The sequence below is a fragment of the Bufo bufo genome, chromosome 3 (genome assembly GCF_905171765.1).
Source record: "Bufo bufo chromosome 3, aBufBuf1.1, whole genome shotgun sequence".
Lineage (NCBI taxonomy): Eukaryota > Metazoa > Chordata > Amphibia > Anura > Bufonidae > Bufo > Bufo bufo.
This window is the reverse complement of record NC_053391.1, coordinates 225,691,788-225,716,814: the sequence shown is the minus strand read 5'-3', so window position 1 is coordinate 225,716,814 and position 25,027 is coordinate 225,691,788. Positions and strand designations below refer to the sequence as shown.

The following is a 25,027-nucleotide window of genomic DNA, read 5'->3' as shown; positions in this document are numbered from 1 at the left end:
TATCTAACCTGTCAATCTTGTGGATAAGGTGCCCAGGGCATTTCTGAAGGTCTGAAGCTGCCGCCCGCCGCCGTTGGTGCCCAGCTCCTCCCCTGATCCTTTCAGCGCCGCCTAAATGTAAAGAAATCCGCCTCCGGCTCTCGCTCAGTGCCCCCTCCTCCTTTTCAAAGATCCCGCGCGTGCGCACAGGCCTGTGCCTGATGCGCCCGTGCGGACATTTAGAATCAGCCTCATTGAGCGAAGTGCGCATGCGCGCACTTCGCTCAACCTCCTCATAAGACGAGTACTGCAGCCAGCCACTCAGAGCCTGCCAAGCGCTGTATGGAGCCGCAGGCTCTGAGTGGCTGGCTGCAGTGCTCGTCTTATGAGGAGGTTAAGCGAAGTGCGCGCATGCGCACTTCGCTCAATGAGGCTGATTCTAAATGTCCGCACGGGCGCATCAGGCACAGGCCTGTGCGCACGCGCGGGATCTTTGAAAAAGAGGAGGGGGCACTGAGCGAGAGCCGGAGGCGGATTTCTTTACATTCAGGCGGCGGGCGGCAGCTTCAGACCTTCAGAAACGCCCTGGGCACCTTATCCACAAGATTGACAGGTTAGATAAAAGGTATTTTTATCAAAACGAGACGGCGAATTTATGTTATAACAACACCTTTGTAATCACAAGGGCGCCATGGAGAGAACAATACTTTTAAAAGGGGGGGTTAGAAAGTGGTGACAGAGTCCCTTTAAATAGACTTAAAAATCTGTGTGGCTATGATAGAGAAATAAAATAATGTGCTTTCAGAGCGATGTAGCAAATCCAATACGATTATTGTGGCGATCAAATTCTGTGTAATATTGTCCGATGAATGTAGCTCCCAAAATCCAAAGAGGTCCTGTTGGAGGAGGAATATCCAGACCAGAGAATGCAACGTAGCAGACTTCTTCTCCAAAATGCAGTTGCTGAAACAGAAAATAGGACATGCAGCACATACCGTACTAGCAAATGTATTCACTTTTGCATTTAAAGTTTTATTCATTAATTTATTTGGTTACTAATTTAAAATTAAAAAGGGACCTGTACCTAAAAAGACTTTTATAAGGGAGCATTTTTGTACTGGCACATAAGGGGGAATTTTTTGTACTTGGAGCACATTATAAAGGAGCATTTTTGTACTGGCACACATTGCAAGTGGGAATTATTTTACTGGCAAACATTATAAGGGGCAGGGGCGTAGCTAAAGGTTCATGGGCCCTGGTGCAAGAGTTCAGCTTGAGCCCCCCTTCTCTCAGTGCTTTGTGGCCAGGGGCAGGGAAGCACATAGCCTTTGTGCTGCCTGAGGCAAAAATTGAAACGGCACCCTCCTCCCATACCAAATTCTTGACCTAACCCCTTCCCTCTAGCCAGAGGTGTAACTTGAATAGCATGCACTTTCTATAATACCATTGTCTTCACATGCGGCACAAGGGTCTTTGGGCCCCCTCAGGCTCCTGGGCCCGGTAGCGACTGCTACCTCTGCACCCCCTATAGCTACGCCCCTCATAAGGGGGTATTTTTTGTACAGGCACATATTGTGCCCCCAGTTATTACTAATAACTGGGGGCACTATAGGGGCATTATTACTTCTGGGGGCAAAATGAGGGACATTATTAGTATTGGGTGCACTGTTACCACATAGTGCACTCTGGCAGAGAATTATTACTATTGGTGGTACTTTTGGGAGGACTGTTACATTGTGAGGCACCCTGGCACAGTATCAGCTTAGCACAATTATTTTTGGAGGACACTATGTTTATAGCACTATAAGTTTTAGGGACACTATTTGCTGGGCGCAGTTATTCTTTAGGTCCCTGTGTGCCAATATAGAAGGGGAACTACAGGTATCTGTGTGGTAATAGTATTTTCGGGGGGGGGGGGGGGGGGGGGGGGGAGAATCTGTTTCTGCAGTATAGTATTGGGAGGAACAGTGGGCATAGTATTAGAGGTAGCAGGACGGGGTGTTCAGAAGGTGGGGAGGGGGATGGAAAAGCAGGAAACTAAGATGTCTGTTTGTCAAACTCTGCAAGACATGGTTAAAAGAAATCATCATGGTGGTCTGGTCTGAATGGAGAAGATAAAGAAAGAGAATGTCTACATCAAAGGACACATCACTAGATGTAAGAGGTACGTGGCTGTATTACCCTGTATGTTTTGTAGCTCTGTAATTAATGTTTTCCAAGTATGTCTTAAACAGTAAGGCTAGGTGCACCCCTGCAGATCATACACTGTTTTTTGTCCAGTCAAAATCAGCACTCCTTGCTGGATCCCATTATAGTCAATGGGGTTTGGCGGTGCACGGCCTTATTTGGCTATGCCGGGTAGGGTGAACTCTGCCAAGCCCTTCCTTTGCTTGAACAGCCTACCGTATACCTTTACCTCATGTGTGAAAGTAGCCTAACTGGCAGAGAGAAGTCACTTTGAGAAGTACTTACTTTTCCATTGCTCCGCTGATTCCACGATCTCAGCTTGGATCAGGTGACCACACAAATGGCTGTGTGCTCTTCCTCTGATGTTGCAAACAGATGTGCTCCTCTTTCTTTCTGTTCAAGTGCGTATTGCATCTGGTAGTGACGTCAGAAGAAGAGCCCACAGAGAGTCGGTCTATCATATAATCCCAGCCAGGATTGTGGAATCAGTGGAGCGATGAAAAGGTAAGTACTGCTCAAAGTGTCTTCTGTTGACTGAAAGAGACTTTTTAGGTATAGGCCCAGAGAACCCCTTTCAGGTTTCACATTAATGTTTAATATTTTACAATGGCCTTTCAACATAATACTTTAGCAATGCAAAGACTAGTATACAATCAGGCATTGTGAATGCTCTCAGGATGCAAGGGGACGAAGCCCAACTCAGGTTTTCTTAAATGGGTGGGAAGAACTTAAATAAGGCTTTCCCTCTTTACAGGCTCTGCTCACAACAAACTTGCGAGATACTAACAAGGCCAGTGAAGGTTTCCACCAACCCTCTTACCTACAAAGATTAGATAAAAACAGTGGCATGCCTACGGTGTTTGGCACCTGAGGATGGGTCCTTTCTCTGCCTCCCCCCAGCATACTTTAAAACATTGTGCCCCCTCACAGTAGTTATGCCCCCTTACAATAGTAATGCCCTCATTGCAACCCTTCACAGTATTTATGCCAACACTGTGCCCCCTCACAGTATTTATAACTACTTCACAGTAGTTATGCCCTCATTGTGCCCCCCTTCAGAGTAGTTATGCCATGATTGTTCCGCCCTCACAGTAGATATGCCCTCTGTGTGCCCCCATTATAGCTATGCCCCTTCACAGTAGTTATGCCCTCTCTGTCCTCCTTCAGAGTAGTTATGCCCTCATTTTGACACCCTCACAGTAGTTATGTCCTTTCTGTGCCCCCTTCAAAGTATGCCCCTCATTGTGCCCTCCCAAAGTAGATATGCCCTCTCTGTGCCCTCATAACAGTTATGCCCATTCACAGTAGTAATGCCTTCTCTGTGCCCCCTCACAGTAGTAATGCTACAGTGTTAATAAAATAAAAAAATGTAAATACTCATCTTGTCCCATTCCTGATGATCAGATCACCTCCAGCATTCCCCTGCAGGCACAGAGTGTGCTGCAGCACTGTATGGGAGGAGTGCACAGGAAGATTCCCAGGCCTGCACGATCCTCCAACACAGTGCTGCAGCTTGATCTGTGCCTGCAAGGCTGAATGGTGAAGTTGGGTGCAGACATCTTGTTTCACCACTAGTGTTTAGTACATAATGGATAAGCAACAGACTTTCAGCTTTTACCATAGGGTGTATCATAAGACAATAAAACAGGGTATAAATCTGTCGGTAAATGACTTTTGGATACATGTCCTAAGAGGAGGAATGTACGGTAAATCTTGTACAGGTAAACAGGCATGCATCATTTACTGTCTCAGCCTCTTAAGTACAATACCTGACATTACAATGTAGAAAGATAGACTGAGGTGCCCCGGCAAAGTATTAAGTAGGTTCTTAAAATAAACCGACTAGTAACTGTACAAAGTGCACCTGCAAATTACAACCAAATGGGTTCAACATTTATGGCATATGATGTAATGGAAGCCACAACAATATATTGGCTACACCATAGGATCTGCACAGCACCCAACGAACAGATTGACTTATAATGGAGTGCTGCACTATTCTTTCTGTCAAATCTGACTTTTTCAAACAGTACAATGTGCGTGTGCAGCCAACACAGGACACTTTATTAAATTAAAATTTTACTCCGTATACAAGGTGTCAAAAAAATCACGTGTATTACCTACCCGCAGGATGTATGCGTGCCCTTTTAGTGTATACTCATTCCCCCCCATATGAAAAGAGATATCAGGAAGCTGGGAGATTTTATCACACTCCATGGTATACTGGAGAAAAGAGAAACATCAACATCAATTAAGGAGAAAACATTAAAGGGGGAGCCCTGCCAAAAATATATTATACTATTGCACCCACTGCTGCTCTTTTGATTCCCTCTTAGAACATCCACCTATGTGTACTGGTGGTCACACATGCTCAGTAGCTCAGACCCACTGCCAGGTCCTACATGGGTGGCAGGGTGATTTCAGCTATTGTAAAAGAGATTGCGTCTCTTCAACACAGGACACATTTAGTGGACCTTCTGAGAGGTGTTAAAAGATCAGAAGGAAGCACCATGGAATAATAGCAATAGGGTGAAACAGGAGCATTTTTAAAAAACTGTTCCAACTGAAAGAAATGTTATCCTGATTTAACAGTTGTGTAATATTTGAAATTGAAACAACCCCTTTAAGAACTAGGGCATCATGGTAAATGAGAACTGAGAAATAGGGGGTTTTGCATTTTGCAAAAATACCTACCTTCTTATTCTTCTGAATGATCAGTAGTTTGGCATTTTTTTTGAGTCATATATGTGAATTTACTTTCTTTTTACTTTGCTTTTTCCTGTTAACCTCTTAACAACCACTGCCGTACATGTACAGCGCAAGTTGTCTCTTTGAAGATGCCGCCTGCTCTGGAGCAGAGCGAGCGCCATAACCACCAGGTGCCTGCTGTTTCAAACAGCAGATACCCGGGACTAATGTCTGTGATCGGAGATAGTTAGAGACAGACATTTCGCTCTTCAGATGCTGTGGTTAAGTGTGACCATGGCATCTCAGATTTCAATTCAATGCAATATATTGTAGAAGCAATATAATGATTGCTTATTGTAGTAATCTAGGGCAGTGGTGGCGAACCTTTGGCACGGGTGCCAGAAGCGGCACTTAGAGCCCTTTCTGTGGGCACCCACGCCCTGGAAAAAGTCTATGGTGTACCAATATGCATTTCCTGCCATTCATCAGCGCAGGGCGCACTACAAACAGCACAGGCAGCGCACTGAATATAGGCCGGCTATTATAGCTAAAGGATAAAGTACATGGAAGATATACTATTCTGTAGCATTCAGGTTAAATTGCCGTGGTGATAAATAAGTGGGTTTTGGGTTGCAGTTTGGGCACTCGGTCTCTAAAAGGTTCGCCATCACTGATCTAGGGTGATAATAAAAAAAAATAAGTTTTGAAAAAAAAGTAATAAAGACAAAAAAAAATATATATATATATATATAAAAATAATAAAAATAAACAATTAAAAAAATAAACATCATAGGCCAGTGATGGCTATGACTCCCAGCATTCGACATTCATTTCTATGGAGTTATGAGAACAGCCAAGCAAGTGTGCATCTTGGGAGTTGTAGTTTTACCAAAGCTGGAGTGCCGGAGGTTAGCCATCACAGTCATAGGCAATGTGGCGTTAATTTTTTCAGTATCAAAAGACAAGAAAAACTATATAAATGTGGTATTGTTGTAATTGTTTTGACCCAGACAATGAAGGCAACAGGTTCGTTTTACCACATAGAAATGCTGCAAAAATAAAGCCCATAAAACTCAGGCAGAATTGAGTTTTTTTTAAATTCTACCCCATTTGGATTTTTTTCCAGCTTTCCACTACATTGTAAATGGTGTCATTAGAAAGTACTTGTACCACAAAAAACAAGCGCTCATATGGCTATGTCAATTGAAAAATAAAAAGGTAATTGATCTGAGGAAACTGTAAAAAAACGTAAATTCAAAAATGGAAAATCCTCCAGGGCTGAAAGGGATAGACACTTACCCATGTTGTCAACTGTCACTCTGCCACTGTCAAATTGATATATACAATATTTAAAGGGGTCTGTCACCTGTCCCATGTGTCTGTTCTATTTGTATTCCACATGAATTTACACATGTGGAACATTTATTCTTTTGACTCTATTGTTGTGCCATTCTTCTTCTATTCTTGCTAGAAGTTTATGCATAAAGGTACAAATGGGGTTTCCCTGCCAGTGGCTGTCCAGGGACAAACCCCCAACTGGTACCACCCACCTGTACCTTTATCCATAAATCTCTTGCAGGAATAAGAAAAGGGTGGCACAACATAGAGTCATAAGAAACGATTCTTTAGAATTAGTATTTTCTCTTGTGGAGGTGCTACAGTGACTTGAAATTTGAACATTCACTGCCATGTTTCTTCACAGATTACAGATGATTGCTAGGGTTTACAAAAAGGGGACACTTTATGATGTACTTAGGAGGACAAAAATTCCCTTTAATGATTACTAAAATAGAAACACATTGTCTAATACATTGCAATATACCAAGTTGGAAAGCAATTAGTTACAGTATATTTTTTTTAAATGCATCGAGTAGATCTCTTAAACCTGATGTGGCAGGTGTACTTTCAAGTTAGACATCTTCTAACTGCAGTTTTAATTGTGCAATTACAGGCAGAATGGTTTTAATGAAAAAAGCCCAATACACACGCAACATTTCCCCGATGCTATCGTACAAATAATTGCCATGCCCCTGCTGTTCTCTGCTTCATAGTCCCACAGAAAATGTCAACAAATACCAGCTCAGCCAATAACTGGCTCAGAGAGGTCACTGCTGTGGCCAGCGATTGGCTGAGTGGGCTTTCTGAGTGTCGAACCTGGACCAGGAAATGGAGAACAACAGGGACCCAGTAAGGGTCAGAACAGCAGCAGTTGGGGAATCAGCGAGCTTAGTTTTTTTTTAAGAAAACATTCTGCCCCTTTTTGAAAAACTTTACTTTTTTTGCTCAGAGATCAAGTTTAGCTCATGAACACACAGGACTAATGAGCTCTCTCACTCTCTACGTGGACCTATAAAATATTAATATCAGGTTCAAAAACCTTAAAAAAGGATGACACTGCCATTCTGACATGGTAAGTTCACCAGCCTCATCAGGCCTAATAGATTTATTTAATAACATTTACAGTTTGCATTGTGAAATTTGGTGACAAATCCTCTGTAAAGGCTGGGGGTGAGGAGTACTCAGCTGCAGGCTTTGCCCAGATGTGTGGAACACCAGTAGAAGTATATGTGGTTCAACAGTAAATAACAAGCTATTCACACATTCATCATGATGTGTGAATAGCTTGTTTTTTACTGTTGAACCACATATACTTCTACTGGTGTTCTATTCTATGGTGTATATGGGTTGATTATAGGTGGGGATATAGGTTTGGTGTTTTTGTCCAGATGTGTGTCAGAGGCCCCATTCAGAGCCTCCCCTGCAGAATCCATCATATTTGATTGGGGAAATGGCAATGCATGCAGTGCTATTCTATCAAAATTATTATACAATTTGCCATTGTATTTACTTTATCAATTACTTGCAGTTTTCAAGTTCTCTGCTTGCTGTCATTCAGTAGTGGCCTTCATTGTTTACTTCCAGTGGATAATAATCTGTTCTGGTCATGTGATGGACACAAAGGTGCAGGATTGGTTACAGTTAGAATTCAGTAATCAGAGCTATCTCTATCAGAGACCTGCTCCTGGGTGTCCATCACGTGACCAGGAAAGATCATGCTCCAGTGAAAGTAATCAAGTGACAGCAAGCCAAGATCTTAAAACTTTGACAAATGTTGGACACTTTTATAACTTTATTTACTGAAGCTGTACCCCTTTAACTGTCAAGACATAGCCCCTCCTACTGCAGTCAGCTGTTTAAAGGGGTTATCCAAGACTAAACATTTTTTACAGACCTCTTCAGAGTGTCTGGACCAGCGGTGGGGTTCACCTGGTTCCTGCTGCTGGATTCTTGCTGCATCGCTTCATGGCCCTCTGGGCATGTCCCTTGTCTCTGGTAATCAAATTCCTGTTGACGGGCATCACGTGACCATTGCAGTCCCTGGCCACAGCGGTCACATGACACCTGTCAACAGGATGTTGATTCTTGGGACCTAACCAGGTGGACATGGTGCAATGCAGATGGAATCCAGCAGCGGGTGCCAGGTAAGTATGAACCCCACTGCAGGTCAGCCACTCTGAAGAGGTCTGTTAAAAAGACTTTGGTATTGGATAACCCCTTTAATTCCCCTACACTGATCAGAGAGACCAATAGAAGAATAGGAGATGGTCCTTGTCTGCCTTTGTAAATATTACTCAGTAGATTTCAGATTCCTGTTATATCTATATGAGGAGCTGGAAGAGCTGTATGTTTTCTGTTCATCTTACAACTTTATTCATATAGATGAAAAAATAGGAAATAAATGTGATTTTTCATTACCTCTCCTTCAGGTTGCTGTATGGCTCCTATTGCTTTCATCAGAACAGATACTGAACCAGCAGGGCCAGTGATATAAGCTGCTCCTGTGTCTATTGCCACTGTGCACCCTTCTTTGCAGAACAGGACCTCTGCACCAACTGACACCCTGTAGACCATTACATTAAGTTGGTTAAGAAATATTTTGTGAACTCTTGTTAAGCCAGGCTTAGGCAAAAAGAAAGGGTTTACACCTCAACCAAAACACATACCGCCACATACATACCACACACGCAACACATGCCTTTAACTCCATGTAGTTGGCTTGCTGGGCTTTTTCTACATTCAGAGGTCACAAGCAGCTGTAAGAGGTGATGCTGTCTTTTGTGCTAGGTTTTTGGCTCCCATTAAAAGTACCTTCCAAACATAATTTTTTACTTTGTGTAAATGACCGTAATGGTAACATAACACTCCATCTGCTCCATTCATCTCTATGGGACTGCTGCAGTACCATAGGGATTAATGGAGTGGCATGTGCCACCACTTCTCCATTTATACAGGACCCCTCATGATCAGTCGGAATCCCAGTAGTTGATTTCCCAAAGATCAGACACTTATCCATTATCAGGTAGATATAAATGTATTCCCTATCTCAGGACAGCCCCTTCAACTAGCGCTGCGACTTCTCCATTCTGAGACTCATGGACGTTAGAACCCGCCAATCAGGAATTGATGGAAAATCCTAGTAATAGAGCTTAAAGGGTTTTTTCAGGCTACTGATATTGATGACCTATCCTTAGGATAGGTCTTCTATAGCAGATGATTGGGGGCCCGACACCAGGCATCCCCACCAATCAGCTGTCCCCTGAAGCCTCTGGTGCTGAACTAGCACTTTGAATGGAACAGGAAGTAACAGGAAGGTTCCTGCAGCTCATTTCCGATTGAAGTGAAGTGAGCTGAGCTGCAGTAACCTGGCATGGCCACTTATGGAGAATGTAATATTATATGTACATATAGTCTTCCTAGGCCATGTGACATCACTGTACCTTGAAGTGAATGGGACTGAGCTGCAATACAAAGCACAGACACTGTGCGGCGCTGTGCTTGGAGAGCTGCTGGGAACCAAATGCACTCACCAGAACCGAGGATAGGTCATTATTATCCATTCCTGGATAATCCCTTTAAAGGGAAAGCAGATTGGACGGCATATTCATTGTCACAGTTTCCCTTTAATAATATGTACAGTAATCTAGTTATCCCCTCCTTTCTTACCCTTTCATGTTAATATGCCAGTATCCATGTTTCTTAAGGTTGAGATATTGAAAGCTACCCGTGTAGTAAGAAGGATCAGAGCCACCAAAGATAATTTGTCCTCCGGGGTTTAGATGGGAATCCCTGTAGTAAGATACAAGTAATACTGTGTAAGTGGTTTTAAACATATTCAATGAATTGTTTATAACAAGAGTCTGACGAATAAAAAAAAAAAACTCACCAAAACAAGAGAAGGTATGTTTAACACTTAGGGGTTGGTACAAGGGTCCTGTTACTAGACTGGACTGCGCTAGCAAGAAGGAAAGCTCTTGCTAAATGGCTACATGTGCTTTACTGAAGTACACCGAATGCCAAATAAATAAAAATTACACGCCCAAAAAGAAATGTCTGATTGCTGCAAAACTCGGCATGCGGTTAGGTCTCAGGCAGATATGTAAATCATTACAGATATGGTCTGATTAGACACTGGGTCTTGCCGCAAGGTGGCATAAAAATGCTTCCCCTGCTCCCCTATAAAAAGGATCTCGGAGGCTACTTTTGGGTACATTGTTGTGAGATATCTATGACTGCTAGACATGCCTCTACGATGCACTGAAAGACATTTTATCCAGTTGAGATGGAGCACATCATTGAACCGAAAAGCAGGATGGTCGTTTCAATGAATTGCCCTGCCCATTCACCAGGTTTATCATCAATTCAGCATTTATGGGACCAGCAAGGACACCAGCTTTGGCAACCTACGTACAGGATCTACAGACCAGGCTGCAATATCAGTGCGAAAATGGCCTGCAGGATATCTTACAGAACCTGTATGCCTCCATGCCTAACCATATCTCATCTTGTATCCAGAGGCGGCCCAACAGGATACTAGAGCCTCCATCATTTGTACAGTTTTCCCCAATAAACTAATCCTTTCACTCTAAAATTGTAATCATTATATCACCTATATCATTATTATAAATGAACATATAAAGTTTAATTTGAGTCCATCCCCTCCTTCTTGGGCATTATTTTTTTTTTGTAAGTGAGTGTATTTAAAGGGGTTCTCCATGAGCAAAGACTTTTTATCTAATGCCCTGCCTCCATTAATAGAAGATTCATCCTCGTCTGCGGCTTGCCGCTCAGTTGTGGTGGTTGGACTGTTTATATCTGGTGCTGCATGGGTATGGTTACATGCTCCGCTGCAGCCAATAACTAGCTTTAGTGGTGATGTGCTGCTTGTGTCCAGTTATTGTGACCATGCCTATGCAGCACCAGATGTAAACAGTCCAACGACCAGAACATGGACATGCGGGAGCCATCATGGAGGAACAAATCGACGGGGAGCAGATAAGTATGAATCTTTTATTTACGGAGGCAGGCTACAGGCATTAGATCAAAAGTTTTTATTTCTTGAGAACCCCTTTAAATCATGACACCAGCTTTTCCTGGAGAACAGCGACATCTAGTGGATAGTTTTTAAACTCAATGTAACATTGGCAAACATGTAAAGGACAGACATATTTGCAACTTCTCTTTTGTGGAAAAAAATAAGTATCTGAAAATGACTTCAGAATATATAAACGTATGGCAATTTTGAGTGTATAGTGTAAGTTGGGAAAGATTTACTATTGAGAACATTCGAGAATTCTAACACAAATTGCAAAAACTTTCTTTTCGAAGGATTTGTTTGTTTACATCAAGCAGAGTCCTTCATTATTTTCTTCAAGTAAAACAACCAATTCATCCTTTATTCTACTAGTACCATCTAGTGGTTGGTGTTTAGTGAACATGTCTTGATACTCCAATCCAAATTTAAATTGATGTATATGCCAATTATTTTTAGATTCATTGCTTCTTGCATGCACACACTTTAGGGCTATTTATGTCATTATAACGTGGCTATAACAAATCATCTGTATTTTGCCTAGGATCTTATCTGCCTTTCCATATCTGAACTTTGGGTATATGCTCCATGTAAATGGGGTATGGTGAAAAAGAATCTGAGTAAAAGGTGTATAGCAGAGCAGTCTCTTGAAAATAATCTCTTGGGCATCGGGTTAGAGTTTGTTACCACTTGGGGAACCATGTTAGTGTGAGTGACATCAATAGGAAGGGGATGGGAACTTATCTTCTCACTTGTATTGTCTGCAAAGAAAGGAGATTCTGGTTACGGAAGCAGCTGTGGCATGTTATCAAAAGGGCTAAAGCAGGTGAAGTGAATATAAGTGATTTAAAGCTACCAGGAGGATAACATTGTGACTGTGTTAGTTATTATTAATTATTAAAGGGAATGTATAATCAGAAAATGATCAAGTTTTTCATGTTAAAAGGGTTTCCCGAGATACTTTGGATAGGTCATCAGTATCTGATCAGTGGGGGTCCGACACCTGGGACCTCTGCATATCTGATACTGATGAGAAGACACCGCCGCGCACAGCTCCTTACATTGTACAGCGGCCATGCCTGGTATCACAGTTCAGCCCCATTCACTTTAGCTGCGCCTCGGCTATGGGACCGATGAATGTGATATCAGATGGCCTAGGTAAAGCTGCGAGAAGGCCGCGGTGTTATATCAAGCACCAGCTGATTGGCGGGGTTCCCAGGTGTCGAACTCCCAACGATCAGATACTGATGATCTATCCAGAGGATAGGTCATCAATTAAAATATCTTAGAAAACTCTGTTAAAGATATTTTAGATTTTTTTTTTTTCATTTTTCTTGTCACTATCTATATTAAAAGAAAATCCTTAAATCCTGCAGCTTTTACAATGGCCACTAGGCCTAAAATATGTTAATACTTCCTGTCTTTAGAGCAACTCCATGGGCCATAAACACAATGGACAGGAGAGGACCCTTTTGACTTCTATGGGAGAGTTTTCTAGGCATGCTCTATGACCTGCAGCAGTCAGGAGGGAGCTGATAAGCTGTGATATCGCCTATCATGAATGGTGGATCCTGTCTTATCTATATAGAGGTGTTACTTGTCATTGTAAATCTGCCTGTGGTGATAATGATAATGGCTACTGAAAAGTTACCTGTACAGAACAGGATGTCATGATGACCAATTATTAGTCTTAGTGGCCAGTGTGAAAACTGCACGATTTTGAGATTTTTATTTAAATATAGTGAGATGGGAAATAAAAAAAAAACACCCAAAATTAAAAAAAAAAAAAATGTTTAAAATAAAGATGTTATTCAAACAATAGCTAATTTTCTGATGAAACATTCTCTTTAAGGCATGTGCAGGCATGTGAGTGTGACAATACTGTACAGAAGTATGATGAAGTGGATATGGGGCACATCTGACTGTAGTTTATAATATGGATTCTGAAATTTCATTTTTTCTGCAGCTTTGCTCTATTCCCTCTCACCGGCTGTAATACACCGAGAAGACATCTTCCTGCAGGACTTTCTGAGACAAAATCCGATCAAAAACAGGCATGATGTCATCAATCGCTTGCGCCGGGAATCCCATTCCTAGTACTCCATCAAAGCGGGCGAAGATGAAAGGAAATGCAGGTAGTGCTGTAGCTTCTGCAAAAACCTGGATGACCGGAATATCTGCAACCTGTCACATATGAAATCAAAAGAGGTGATGATTTTATAAGCAATGCCACCATGCAATCTTCTGTGAATGATGTACATTGTAAATAGTGGAAAGTTCTGGTTTATTGCTATAGATCCTATGCAAACCACTAGCAAATACAGAAGCACAAAATCCTGACTACAGCACTAATTTTAGGGGGTTTGCAATCACATTTCACCCTAAGAGAATAGCTGTATAAGGCCTCGTGCACACGAGCGCAAGAAATTTGGTAATTTGCAAACCATGGATCTGCAAAATACAAAAGCGTTCCATGTGCCTTCCGGAGAACCATTGACTTCATCCGTATGTCTGTTCCGCAAAGGATAGAACATGTCCTATGTTTGTCCTTAAAATGCAGACCACAGATCCATTGAAGTCAATAGGTCTACAAAAAAAAATGTGGAAGACACATAGACCACTTCCATATTTTGTGGATTCACAGTTTGCAGACCTCAAAATAATTACAGATAGAAAAGACCGGCACTCACTTCAACTTCTGCTGGTTAAATCTCTTTATTCGTCACATACAAGATGATCTGTGACGCGCGTTTCGGCCTCCAATACGAGTCTTTCTCAAACAGATATAGCATACAAAATGACACAGTATACAGGATTTAAATAGACCGCCTAAGCGGAAGTGACATGAAGTAACCATAGTGATCAATCAAACAAAATTAAAGCAACATCAGAAACACGTGAGAAGCAACCCAACTGCAGAAGCATCAATCAAGTTAGTAGTATTTGAAGATCATACGGAATTCTTTCAATGATCATGGCGACTTCCAATTCAGATGATGCGGTTGGGGGTTCCTCACGTTTTCTGAAAAAATCACATAAAAAAAAAATTTTTGCAATAAAATGGAGCTTGGAAAATTGGTGCCGAAACACGCGTCACAGTTCATCTTGTATGTGACGAATAAAGAGATTTAACCAGCAGAAGTTGAAGTGAGTGCCGGTCTTTTCTATCTATACTAGTGGGATCGTTGTCTCGGACCCGTGCACCACGCCTCTTGAACAGAGTGCCGGCTGATCATTTCTTGATTCTCAAAATAATTACAGTCGTGTGCATGAGGTCTTATAGTGTGACGGACCAAAGTTTCCCTGCCTTACCATCACCATGTAAGTCCATCGGTCTACTGATAGGGGCCACAGCACTCAATTATAAGGGTGCCCTTCCCTTTTTGATCCTTGTCCACCTCAGGATCAATATCTTCCAGATACACAATATTCAGACAGCACTCCAGTATGTAAGGTGTTAGGCCTCATGCACATGGCTGTTGCCAGCTATGGCCCGTATTGCGGCCCGCAAAACATCGGGTCCGCAATATGCAGGCATCGGCCATGTGCTCACCGCATCATAGATGCAGACCCATTCACTTGTGCTCAAGTTGAATAGGTCTGTATCCGTCGCGTTAGCCGCACGGATGGCGCCGGTGCATTGAGGACCGCAAATTGCAGTCCCCAATGCACGAAACGGTCGAACAACGGCCGTGTGCAAGAGGTCTAAAGGCGAACGATTTTTATTATTCAGCCGGACAAGTTAGTGCACATCAGTATAGCGACACTGCAGCCGGCGTTCTTACTTAGATGCACATACTTGCTTATAAAGGGCTCTAAAGGTCATAAGCCCGAAACGTTGCTATACTGATGTGCACTTACCTGTCCGGCTGAATAATAAGAATCCTTCACCTTAACACTACATACTGGAGTGCTGTCTGAATATTGTGTACATGTAAGTCCTTCTGCAATTTCCTTGCACTGATGCTACTTGTATAACATAAGATTTATGTCTCTCTGTGTCCCCTGCGGACCATACACTGCATGAGAATATAACTGCTATGCTTTGAACATGCCCGTGTTTCTGCATTTTGCTTAGGATGCCTTCACACGCAGCAGAAAATTCTGCGACTGAAAATCTGTTCCATTCATTTAAATGGGGCAGCAAGCGCATGGATTTCTGCAAGCTCCATTGGGCTGATTTTCAGTTGCAGAATTTTCTGCCACAAAATCTGCCGCGTGTGAAGGTGCCCTTAGTGTTTGTATGGTCATTCACAATATACAAGCTACACAGGGGGATTTTAATGTATAGCTAATCCACATTCAATTCTCATGTAGAATATGTATAGGGTTTTCCAACTCTCAGGGCAGGCTAAATTCCCATGGCAAAAGCAGTAGCAGATTAGTAGTTGAAAGAAGTTTTTTTTTGGTGGCAGATTTCTCATTTGGTGGTGGATTTAGGCTACGTCCACATCTGCGCTTTTACTGTCCGGTTTTGAGATCTGGCATCGGATCTCAAAACCACTACAAAACGCTCCCGTTATAATAATACAACCGACTGTATCTGTTCTGAATGGATGTGATTGTATTATATAAATAAATGAAGAAACCGGATCCATTGTAAGTCAATGGGCGCCAGATCTGTTTTTTTTAATTGTGTCCAAAAAAACGGATCCGGCACCATTGGCGTCCATGGTTTTTGGTGCTGGATCCGGCTTCTTCAGTTTCCCATGCCACACACAAAAATGCTGCTTGCATCGGTTTTGTGTCCGGAATGGGAATGCAACAAACTGGAACGGAATGGATTCTGGTGCACTCCGTTCCGGTTTGTTCAGTTTTGTCCCCATTGACAATGAATGGGGTCAAAATGAAGCTGCAGTTTTAAGAGCCTGTGCCAGATCTCAAAACCGGACAGCACAACACAGATGTGAAAGTAGCCATAGAGGAATATTAGGGTTCATGCACACGAACATATCATTTTTTTTCCGTGTCCATTCTGTATGCAGAACCATTCACTTCAATGGGACCACACAAAAACGGAAATGACTCCATGTGCATTCCATGTCCATATGTCTGCATGCCCGTTCCGGAAAAAAAAAAGAATATGTTCTATTATTGTCCGCATTATGGACAAGGATAGGACTGTTCTATTATGGGCCAGACCTTCCATTCTGCAAAATACAGAATTGCACACGGGCGGTATCCATGTTTTGTGGATACGCAATTTGCAGACCGCAAAACAGCCAACGTTCATGTGCATGTGCACAAGCATTTTAGAAGAGCATTGGGTGGAGGATTTGGAAGGGGATTTAGTATGTTTGTAAAACTACTTCTAAAACCACTAGAATGTTTTTTCAGCCTTCCCATTGACTGCAATACAAAATCCGCTAACAATCCGCTTCTAAGAAATAACATGCCACTTCTAAAGCGGATCTCAATATAGCGGCGGGAATAAAATGGCGCCATGTGCATTGATGCCGTTTTGATGGCAGATTTAACAGCAGAAGACAGATGTTTTCCACCATGAAATCTGCAGCAGATTTTATTTTTGCGAACTTAGCCTCAAGGAAACTTCTCTGACTTTCACATTGAGGCGTAAGGCTAGTTTAACATTAGCGTTAATGAGAATTGGCCGCTCTCTGGATCTGGCATTACTGGATGCCAACTGAATAGGGTCCGGCAACCTGGCAAATATGCAGAAAAGAGGCTGCACAAAAAACGCTGGCACAACATAGTGTTACGTATGAAAAGCTGATGCTCCAGAATGCAAGTAGTCACTAAAGCAGACATGTCAATAGAAGTGACATGACAGATCCTCTTTTTAATTCCACTTGTATCTCACTGTTATTTCTTCAGGAGAGTAAAAAATATTAATATTTTTTCTTGCTTACCAGTTTTGATATCTTGAATTGAATAATAATAATAATAATAATAATAATAATAATAATAATAATTTAAACTCACAGTAACAATATCTTGGCTTAGAAAACCTCTTACTCCTCCAGATTCGTACTGTATTGAGAAGCCTGTTCCATTCTCAACATAGGTGTGAGATTTAGATGAGTCATATCGATTGTGAGACGCTGTGATTCAAGAATCATATGTTAATAGCTAATTCAAGTAAGAAAGAAACTATATATCATTTATTAAATACATATGAGAAATATTAGAGTAGTCTGGCTACACACATGAGCAATACAAATCTCTCTAGTTGTAAAATAATTCACTGAAAGCAATCAGATCTGAATGATGTTTGCACATATGGGTTTTTACAGGCATTTTTCTGCATTTTTAGTGGTGTTTTTTACACTTGCATTATTTGGGCATTTTTTTTGCTGTAAAAACACAGTGTCCAGAAGCAGGTCTCCATAGGAACATTTTTAAAAAGTGTAAAAGTAAGGAAAAAAAGTTTTTGTAGGTCAGCTTTAAACGGAACCAGTCACCGGGATTTTGTGTATAGAGCTGATGACATGGGCTGCTAGATGGCCGCTAGCACATCCACAATACCCAGTCCCCATAGCTCTGTGTGCTTTTATTGTGTATAAAAACCGATTTGATACATATGCAAATTAACCTGAGATGAGTCAGAGCTTGAAAATATGACTCTTCTCTGGTCACACATGTAAGATATGACTCTTATGTTAATTTGCATATGTATCAAATTGTTGTTTTTTTACACAATAAAAGCACACTGAGCTATGGGGACTGGGTATTGCGGATGTGCTAGCAGCCATTTAGCAACCCATGTCCTCAGCTCTATACCCAAAATCCCGGTGACAGGTTCCCTTTAAAGGGGTACGGCGCTGTTGGTGACACTGTTAAGAAAGCGGAGTGCTGTGGAGGTCACAGTTAATAGGGGCAGGTAGGGTGGCCATTCAGGCAACCCTCAAAAGATGGACTTAAAGCCCCACCACCAGGTCCCGCTAAGCTATGCCTCCTCCCACTCCACAGCCAACGGGGATTGAAAAAAATTAAGGTCAAAATCAACTGTCAGCTGCAGGGGTAGGAGGGAGGATAACTTTCTCCCTGCAGCTCACACTCAGACAGTACAGTGCTGCTGTCTGAGAGTGAGCTGTTCAAAAGGACATCCCTGTGTCCATCCAGGCCCTGCACTGGATGGAGGACAGGGAGTCTGAAGGCAAGACTGTCCGACCTAAAACTGGACCTCTGACTACCCTAGGGTCAGGCTGCTGTGAAGGTCACAGTTAGGGGTACGGTCCGCTATGAAGGTCAGTGTTAAGGGGCAGATTGCTGTAGAGGCCACTGTTAAGGGGGAGGAGTGTTGTGGAAATCACTGTTAAGGAGATGGGGTACTGTGGAGGTCACTAATAAAGGGGCGGCTGCTGTGGAGGTCTCTGTTAAAGGGGAAGGATGCTGTAGAAATTACTGTTAAAGGGGCGGGTGCTGTGGAGGTCTCTGGTAGGGGGGCAGGGAACAGTGGAGGTCACAGTTAAGGGGACGGTCTGCTATGGAGGTTAGTGTTAAGGGGCAGGGGTGCTGTAGAAGCCACTGTTAAGGGGGCGGGGTGTTGTGGAGGTCATATTTTAAAGGGCTTCTGTCACCCCACTAAACTCATTATTTCTTTTTGTGTACTTATAATCCCTATCCTGCCATATTGCTATACATTATGTTATTAATAATTTTTGTTCAGTAGATTTAGCAAAAAACTTACTTTTATGATATGCTAATTACCTTTCTACCAGCAAGTAGGGCGTCTACTTGCTGGTAGCAGCTGCAGAAAACCACCCCCTCCTCTTGTTGATTGACAGGGCCAGCCGCGATCTCCTCCTCCGGCCAGCCCTGTCAGCGTTTCAAAAATCGCGCGCCTGTGTTGATTCGGCGCAGGCGCTCTGAGATAAGGAGGCTCGCCTCCTCAGCACTCCCTCAGGGCGCCTGCACCGATGATGTCACCGAAAGAGAAGACGTCATCTACTTGCTGGTAGAAAGGTAATTAGCATATCATAAAAGTAAGTTTTTTGCTAAATCTACTGAACGAAAATGATTAATAACATAATGTATGGCAATATGGCAGGATAGGGATTATAAGTACACAGAGAAAAAAAAAGAGTTTAGTGGGGTGACAGAAGCCCTTTAAGGGAACGGAGCTCTGTGGAGATCACTGTTAAGGGGGCAGGTTATTGTGTAAATCACCTTTAATGAGACGGTCACTAATAAAGGGGCAGCCGCTGTGGAGGTCACTGTTAAAGGGGAGGGCACTGTGGATGTTACTGTTAAGGGAGGAGGGGACTGTGGAGACCACTTCTAAAGGGGCAGTGGGGTACTGTGAGGCCACTGTTAAGGGAGCAGGGTACAGTGGCGGTCACTGTTAAGGGAGCCGGGAATGGTGGAGGTCAGTTAAGGGGACTGTAACCTATGGTCAGTGTTAAGGGGCGGGTGCCGTACAGGTCACTGATAAGGGGGCGGGCCCCTGTAGAGGTCACTGTCAAGGGGGCAGGGTGCTGTGGAACTCACTGTTAAAGGGGCAGGCTGCTGTGAAGGTCAAAGTTAAGGGGGTCAGTGTTAAGGGGTGGTGGCCTGTGGGGGTCACTGTTAAAGGGGCAAGGTACTGTAGATGTCACTGTTATAGTCAATATCTTCAATATCTTTTAACACACACAAACATTAAATGTGATAGTGTGTATATATATATATTGTGACAACTCAGAATCATTTAGCTCTCCAGGATCGCCGTCTTCTCACCTTAGATGGTGGCACACCTCAAGAAGCTACTCCAACACTGCAGATTTGGGTGCAAACTGGCCACAACCCACTTTATTGTCACTTTTACAGCAGCCCAAGCATAAATCATACACAAAAATCCCAGGCCGTCTGGCCACTGACTACACAGTATTTATCCCTCTCTATCGGGATCTGGGTCTACCACCCAGCTCCCCAAAACACAACACAGTAGTTGCCCAGGGTTAAAGGGTCCCGGCTCCCACAGGCATCGGCACAGCCTGTTTCTTCCCCAGACTGGGAGCCCTGATTGAGGAGCTCAGCCTACATTTACCTGAGCTCCTCAGCTGGCTGCTAATTATCTTCATTACCAGCCTAGCTGATCCACACAGAGAAAAAAAACACTATTTCCTCATATGTCCCTCTGGCAGCTTCACTGCCACAATATGTATATGTATATATGTGTGTGTGTATATATATTTGTGTTAGGTGCTTACGGTAGTACAGAGAAGAGCCCTGGGAAGCAGGGAAAGAAATGCAGTCGGTTGTGGTGTGCCGAAACCGAGGACGAGGTAGGCCTAAGAAAGAAGAGGGCCCACCCAAGGAAAAAGACATAAAAGAAATGAGTTGTAAATGAGTGGAGTGGTGGGAGGGACAAAGCTCAGACCTCGGACGGTGCAGGAGCCAGGTAAGGGGGGTGCCCTAAATAGGCTGGAGGCGGACCTCAGCCCCTCCCACAAATCCAGGCAAATGCCTTAATACTTGTGTTAGGTGCTTACGGTAGTACAGAGAAGAGCCCTGGGAAGCAGGGAAAGAAATGCAGTCGGTTGTGGTGTGCCGAAACCGAGGACGAGGTAGGCCTAAGAAAGAAGAGGGCAAAAATGGAAATAAACCAGTTTATTTGTAACCAATAAAACATGTAAACAGCTCAACCCGACATGCTTTGGAAAGCCACCCTTAACTCTTGCGCTGGATTGGGAATGTATCGTGCGTAAGCGGACGACTTCCAGCGTCCCAATTTCTTGATAACATGGGCAGGGATGTTGGCACTGGAGGCCGTGGATGCAGCTCCGATGTGAAAGGAGTGCCCCGAGTAGTTGGCCGCGTCAAGGCCCAGTTGGGTGAGAAATGATCTGACATGGATCATGAAGGTGGTCGTGGTGAGCACCGATCCATGAAGTTGAAGTAGCGGTTGAGAGGGTAGGAACCTGTGAAGCTGACTGTATGTGTCCAGCACCCTCACCGGACACCATTTGTTGTGCGTGGGGTAATATGAGATGTTGACAGGTGAACGCTGACTACTCTTGGAGTGAGGTAAGGTCAGGACGTAGTGATCCAGGTGTTTAGATAAGTGGGAGACAAGGAGACAAGATGAGGTTTGGGATGTGGAGGTGGTAGTGAATTCCCCGGGCCTCAGGAACCCGTAGAAGGCCAAGTAAAAAGCAGCTTTGATGACCGCGTTGGTATTTGTATCAAAAGGCGTGGCGTCCAGCAGGTCGGATAATGCCTTGAAAACATGACTGTTGATGGGCAGCCTTTGGGCTGGACGTGCGGGTTCCGTCTTCTGAATGCCTCTGAGTATTGTTTTGATTTGGTGGGAGGCCATGAAGCTGGTGTAGTTAGGGTGCAAGATTAGCATATGATGTTGAATGCCAGTAAGATACAGTTTGATGGTGTTGTATGACATTTTTAGTTTGAGGTGGCAAAAGAAGCAAATCCCAAAACAGACGTCATGATGAAAGGGTGCGTGATGTTGTGTTCTACCAGGAATCTGTTGAATAGCGTGAATGCTCTGTTGTATGCTCTATGTGTATTGACTGATAGTGAAAAGTGGGACAAAGACTGGCTATGCCGCATGATGGCCTCTAGTCCAGAATGAGTTGCTGAAATGACGGGGTGCTGGAGGCAGTGGGTGATGCTGATGGGAGATCCTGATGAAAAGCCTGAAATTTGAAGCGAGATAAATTGTCAGCAGCCGAATTGCACACCCCTGGGACATGGAAACAATGCAGGAAAAAATTGTTGCAGGCGGCCAGCCAAGTAAGTCTTCGCATGAACCTCATGATTGTGAGGGATTTAGAACGACCTTTATTTATAATCTGGCAGGTTGCTTGGTTGTCCGAGTAGCAGCGGACCGCCAGATTTGCCCATAAATGACCCCACGCCACGGCAGCCGCTACGATGGGATAGATCTCAAAAAGCGCTGAGGTAGTGGAGAATCCTTCCAGACCCTGGACCTCAGGAGGCCAGCTGCCCCACAGCCAATCGTCCCCAAATATGGCCGCAAAGCCTGTGGTAGATGCCGCATCTGACCAGATAGAGGGGGAAGAGTCCGACAGCTGAGGGAGAAACAAGCTCCTACCATTCCAGGTGGACAGAAATCTCCTCCACATACCCAGATCCGCCGCAGCGTGGGCATCCAGGGACAATCTGTGCGAGTCGTGTAGAAACAAGGGGAAGAGGTGCAGAAGCCGTGAAATAAACGAGCGACCCTGGGGTATGATGCGCATGGCAAAGTCCAGGGAGCCCAGCAGGGACTGTAGTTCTCTGCGGTTGCAGGTGCCGAGTTGAAGATAGCCGTCTATGTGGGTGAGGATGTCCTGGATCTTCCCGGACGGCAAACTGGCTTGCATTGAAGCTGAATCCAACTGGATACCCAGGAAGGTGATGATCGTGTCCGGCCCCTCTGTCTTCTTGGTGGAGAGGGGGACCCCCAGTTCCTTGAACAGCTTGATGGTGGCTCTGAGGCTGGAAGGAGGGGAAGTGTTTTCTTCCACCAATAGGAAGTCATCAAGGTAATGTAAAACCAGCGGGCACCTTGCTATATTCAATAGCAACCAGCATAATGCTTCCGCAAACACGTCGAAGATGGCCGGGCTGCTTTTGGACCCGAAGGTCAATCGGGAGAAAAAATAATAATCCCCAGACCACTTGATGCCATGCAGGTGCCACAGTGTAGGGTGAATCGGAAGTAATTTGAAGGCGTTGGCGATGTCGGTTTTGCTGAGCCATGCCCCCACCCCTGCTTGACTGATGGCCGTGATGGCGTGATCTATGGTGGTATACTGCAGAGAGAATTCCTCCGAGGGAATGAGGGAGTTGAGACTGGGGTTGCCCGTCCCGTGAGGTGCCGATAGGTCGATGATGAGCCTCTGTTTCTGGGAAGATTTCCCAGTGACGACGCCAATGGGGTTGGTGCGCCATGTGGCGAATGGGGGAGTCTTGAAAGGACCTAGCACAAAACCCTCTGTTACCTCTTGGGCTATGAGGGCGTCAATGGCGGTGGGGTTGTGTAGAGCGGATAAAAGATTGGGACATTCCAGGGTGCCTGTTGGCATATACAGGATGCCCGTGTGAAATCCTTCTGTCAATCCTGAAACGAGGAAATCTGATAGATGCCTGGAGGGGTGTTGCGACATGAGCGCGGTAAAAACTGGCATGTTGATAGTTGTTAGATACGGTTTGGTAAACATTTTATTTGGACACATGGACTTGGCATGTGCCCGGAAACATTTGGTGCATATGTGTAACAATTTACATCCGTTATAATTACAGGACCCCTCATTGAAATTATTGCAAATCATCGATTTGCCTAGAAATTTGATCGGCCGACCCAGTTTGTCCCGGGCCAGTCTCTCCGGGACCCCGGAGGGACCAGCTGCCTGGGAGGGGCCCTGTCTGACCGACGTGTTCGGGCAGAAATTGGTGGTGTGGGCCGTGGAGGAGCAGTGCGCACAGGCTGGGGTCCTAAGGCCTGCGAAGTGGCGACAAAAAATGACCGTGTCGATCCTCGCCCAGTTGGAGCGGACTCCGTACTGGGAGAAAGCCCCTGCCACCTTTGCCGAAAAAGACCTGTGATAGTCATAAACGCTGACCCTCCGTATTTGTTGCCCAAATCCACCAGTTTGTGTAAGTAGAGGTCGAATTCCTCCCTTCTGTTGGGGTAGACCGCACAGATGACCTCTCTGTAGATTCCGAAGGCCAACACGAATTCGGGAATGGTCAATTTCCTATTGAGCCGGGCATCCCTGGACTTGACCACAACTGACACCTCGTCATAGGCGTACGTCGTGTTTTCGACCACGTCCTGGGAGGCAATCAGAAGGGAGGCCAGGTTTATATCCTTACCTTCCAGGATATCCCGTTTCAAGTGCTCAGGAATCATATGCGCCGGGTTGACTTCCCGGTCCTCCACGCTAGTGGATGGTGTGACCACCGGCAAACCGACCGGTGCCGGTGATGCCGCCGGTGGCGGACCCGCCAAGGAGAGGGTCGTGGTGACCGTTTCCAGCCTCTCCAGCCTGGCGTTGATTGTTGACATGGATGTCATCAGAGAGGCTAGCATGGCATGGATGTCCCCGGTGCCGGACTGGCTGGGTCCTTGCCCCGCATCGCTAGTATCGGTTGAAGCGCGTAACAGCCGGAACAGCTCCGCTTTCCTAGCCGTGGCGGGGAAGGGAACATGCCGTTTCCTCAACTCCGCCGTGATGCGAGGAATTGTCCAGGACCGGATGGACGCTGGACTGGCTAGATCGTCTCCCGAAGTGGCAGTGACAGATCTAGCAGGGGTGCCAGGTAGGGAGAAGTTTTCCAACCCATCCAGCGACATACTACAATAAAAAAGTTGATTAATTTGAGGCCATGCAGGATCGTGCTGGCTAGCTAGGCCAAATGGCGAAAAATTACACTTGCATGGTGACAGATGAGGCCCTGCTAATTGCCAAGCGGCTTTGAGAGGCTCTACCTATGATTTGGCGCGAGGGGGTAATGAGGCCACTCGTGGTAGCGGCAGGAGCGTTGGCCTCTCGGTGACTGTAAGACAGGACTAGGGGAAGGGAGTGACAGGTGAGGCCCTCTCTATGCAACATGCGAGGCGGCTTACTAACGAGGTGGCGCGTTGGGCAGGTGCCTCCGTACGTTTGAGGCGGGGTGTCGGCCTCGCGGGACCACTAACTGTCGGCGAAGCCAAGAAAAAGGGGGGGGGGTTACCTAGTGGGATGATCGTGCCCCTAAAGCCAGCACGCTGACCCTAACGGGACCATCCGAAATGTAAGGAAGATTTTGGTAAATGAGCAGGTGAACGTACCTGGTACCAAGAAAAATTCTCCGGATACACGGTAGTGTAAAACAGTATAGGTTGACCGCCTA

At 44.6% G+C, this 25,027-nt stretch overlaps 1 protein-coding gene across 1 annotated transcript in view; it reads right to left on the bottom strand.

Annotated features, from left to right (window-relative positions):
• Positions 1 to 741: 741 nt before the first annotated feature.
• The window catches only part of REN (renin), a 49,785-nt gene continuing 25,499 nt past the window's right edge, over positions 742 to 25,027 (bottom strand). Inside the window, exons 4-10 of the mRNA XM_040421849.1 lie at positions 17,168 to 17,286; positions 13,212 to 13,408; positions 11,977 to 11,985; positions 9,859 to 9,981; positions 8,611 to 8,755; positions 4,291 to 4,389; positions 742 to 942 (exon numbers count right to left, since the gene is read on the bottom strand). Coding sequence (XP_040277783.1) covers positions 781 to 942; positions 4,291 to 4,389; positions 8,611 to 8,755; positions 9,859 to 9,981; positions 11,977 to 11,985; positions 13,212 to 13,408; positions 17,168 to 17,286 — 854 coding nt within the window. The 3' untranslated portion in view covers positions 742 to 780. The remainder of the gene's footprint in view (positions 943 to 4,290; positions 4,390 to 8,610; positions 8,756 to 9,858; positions 9,982 to 11,976; positions 11,986 to 13,211; positions 13,409 to 17,167; positions 17,287 to 25,027) is intronic.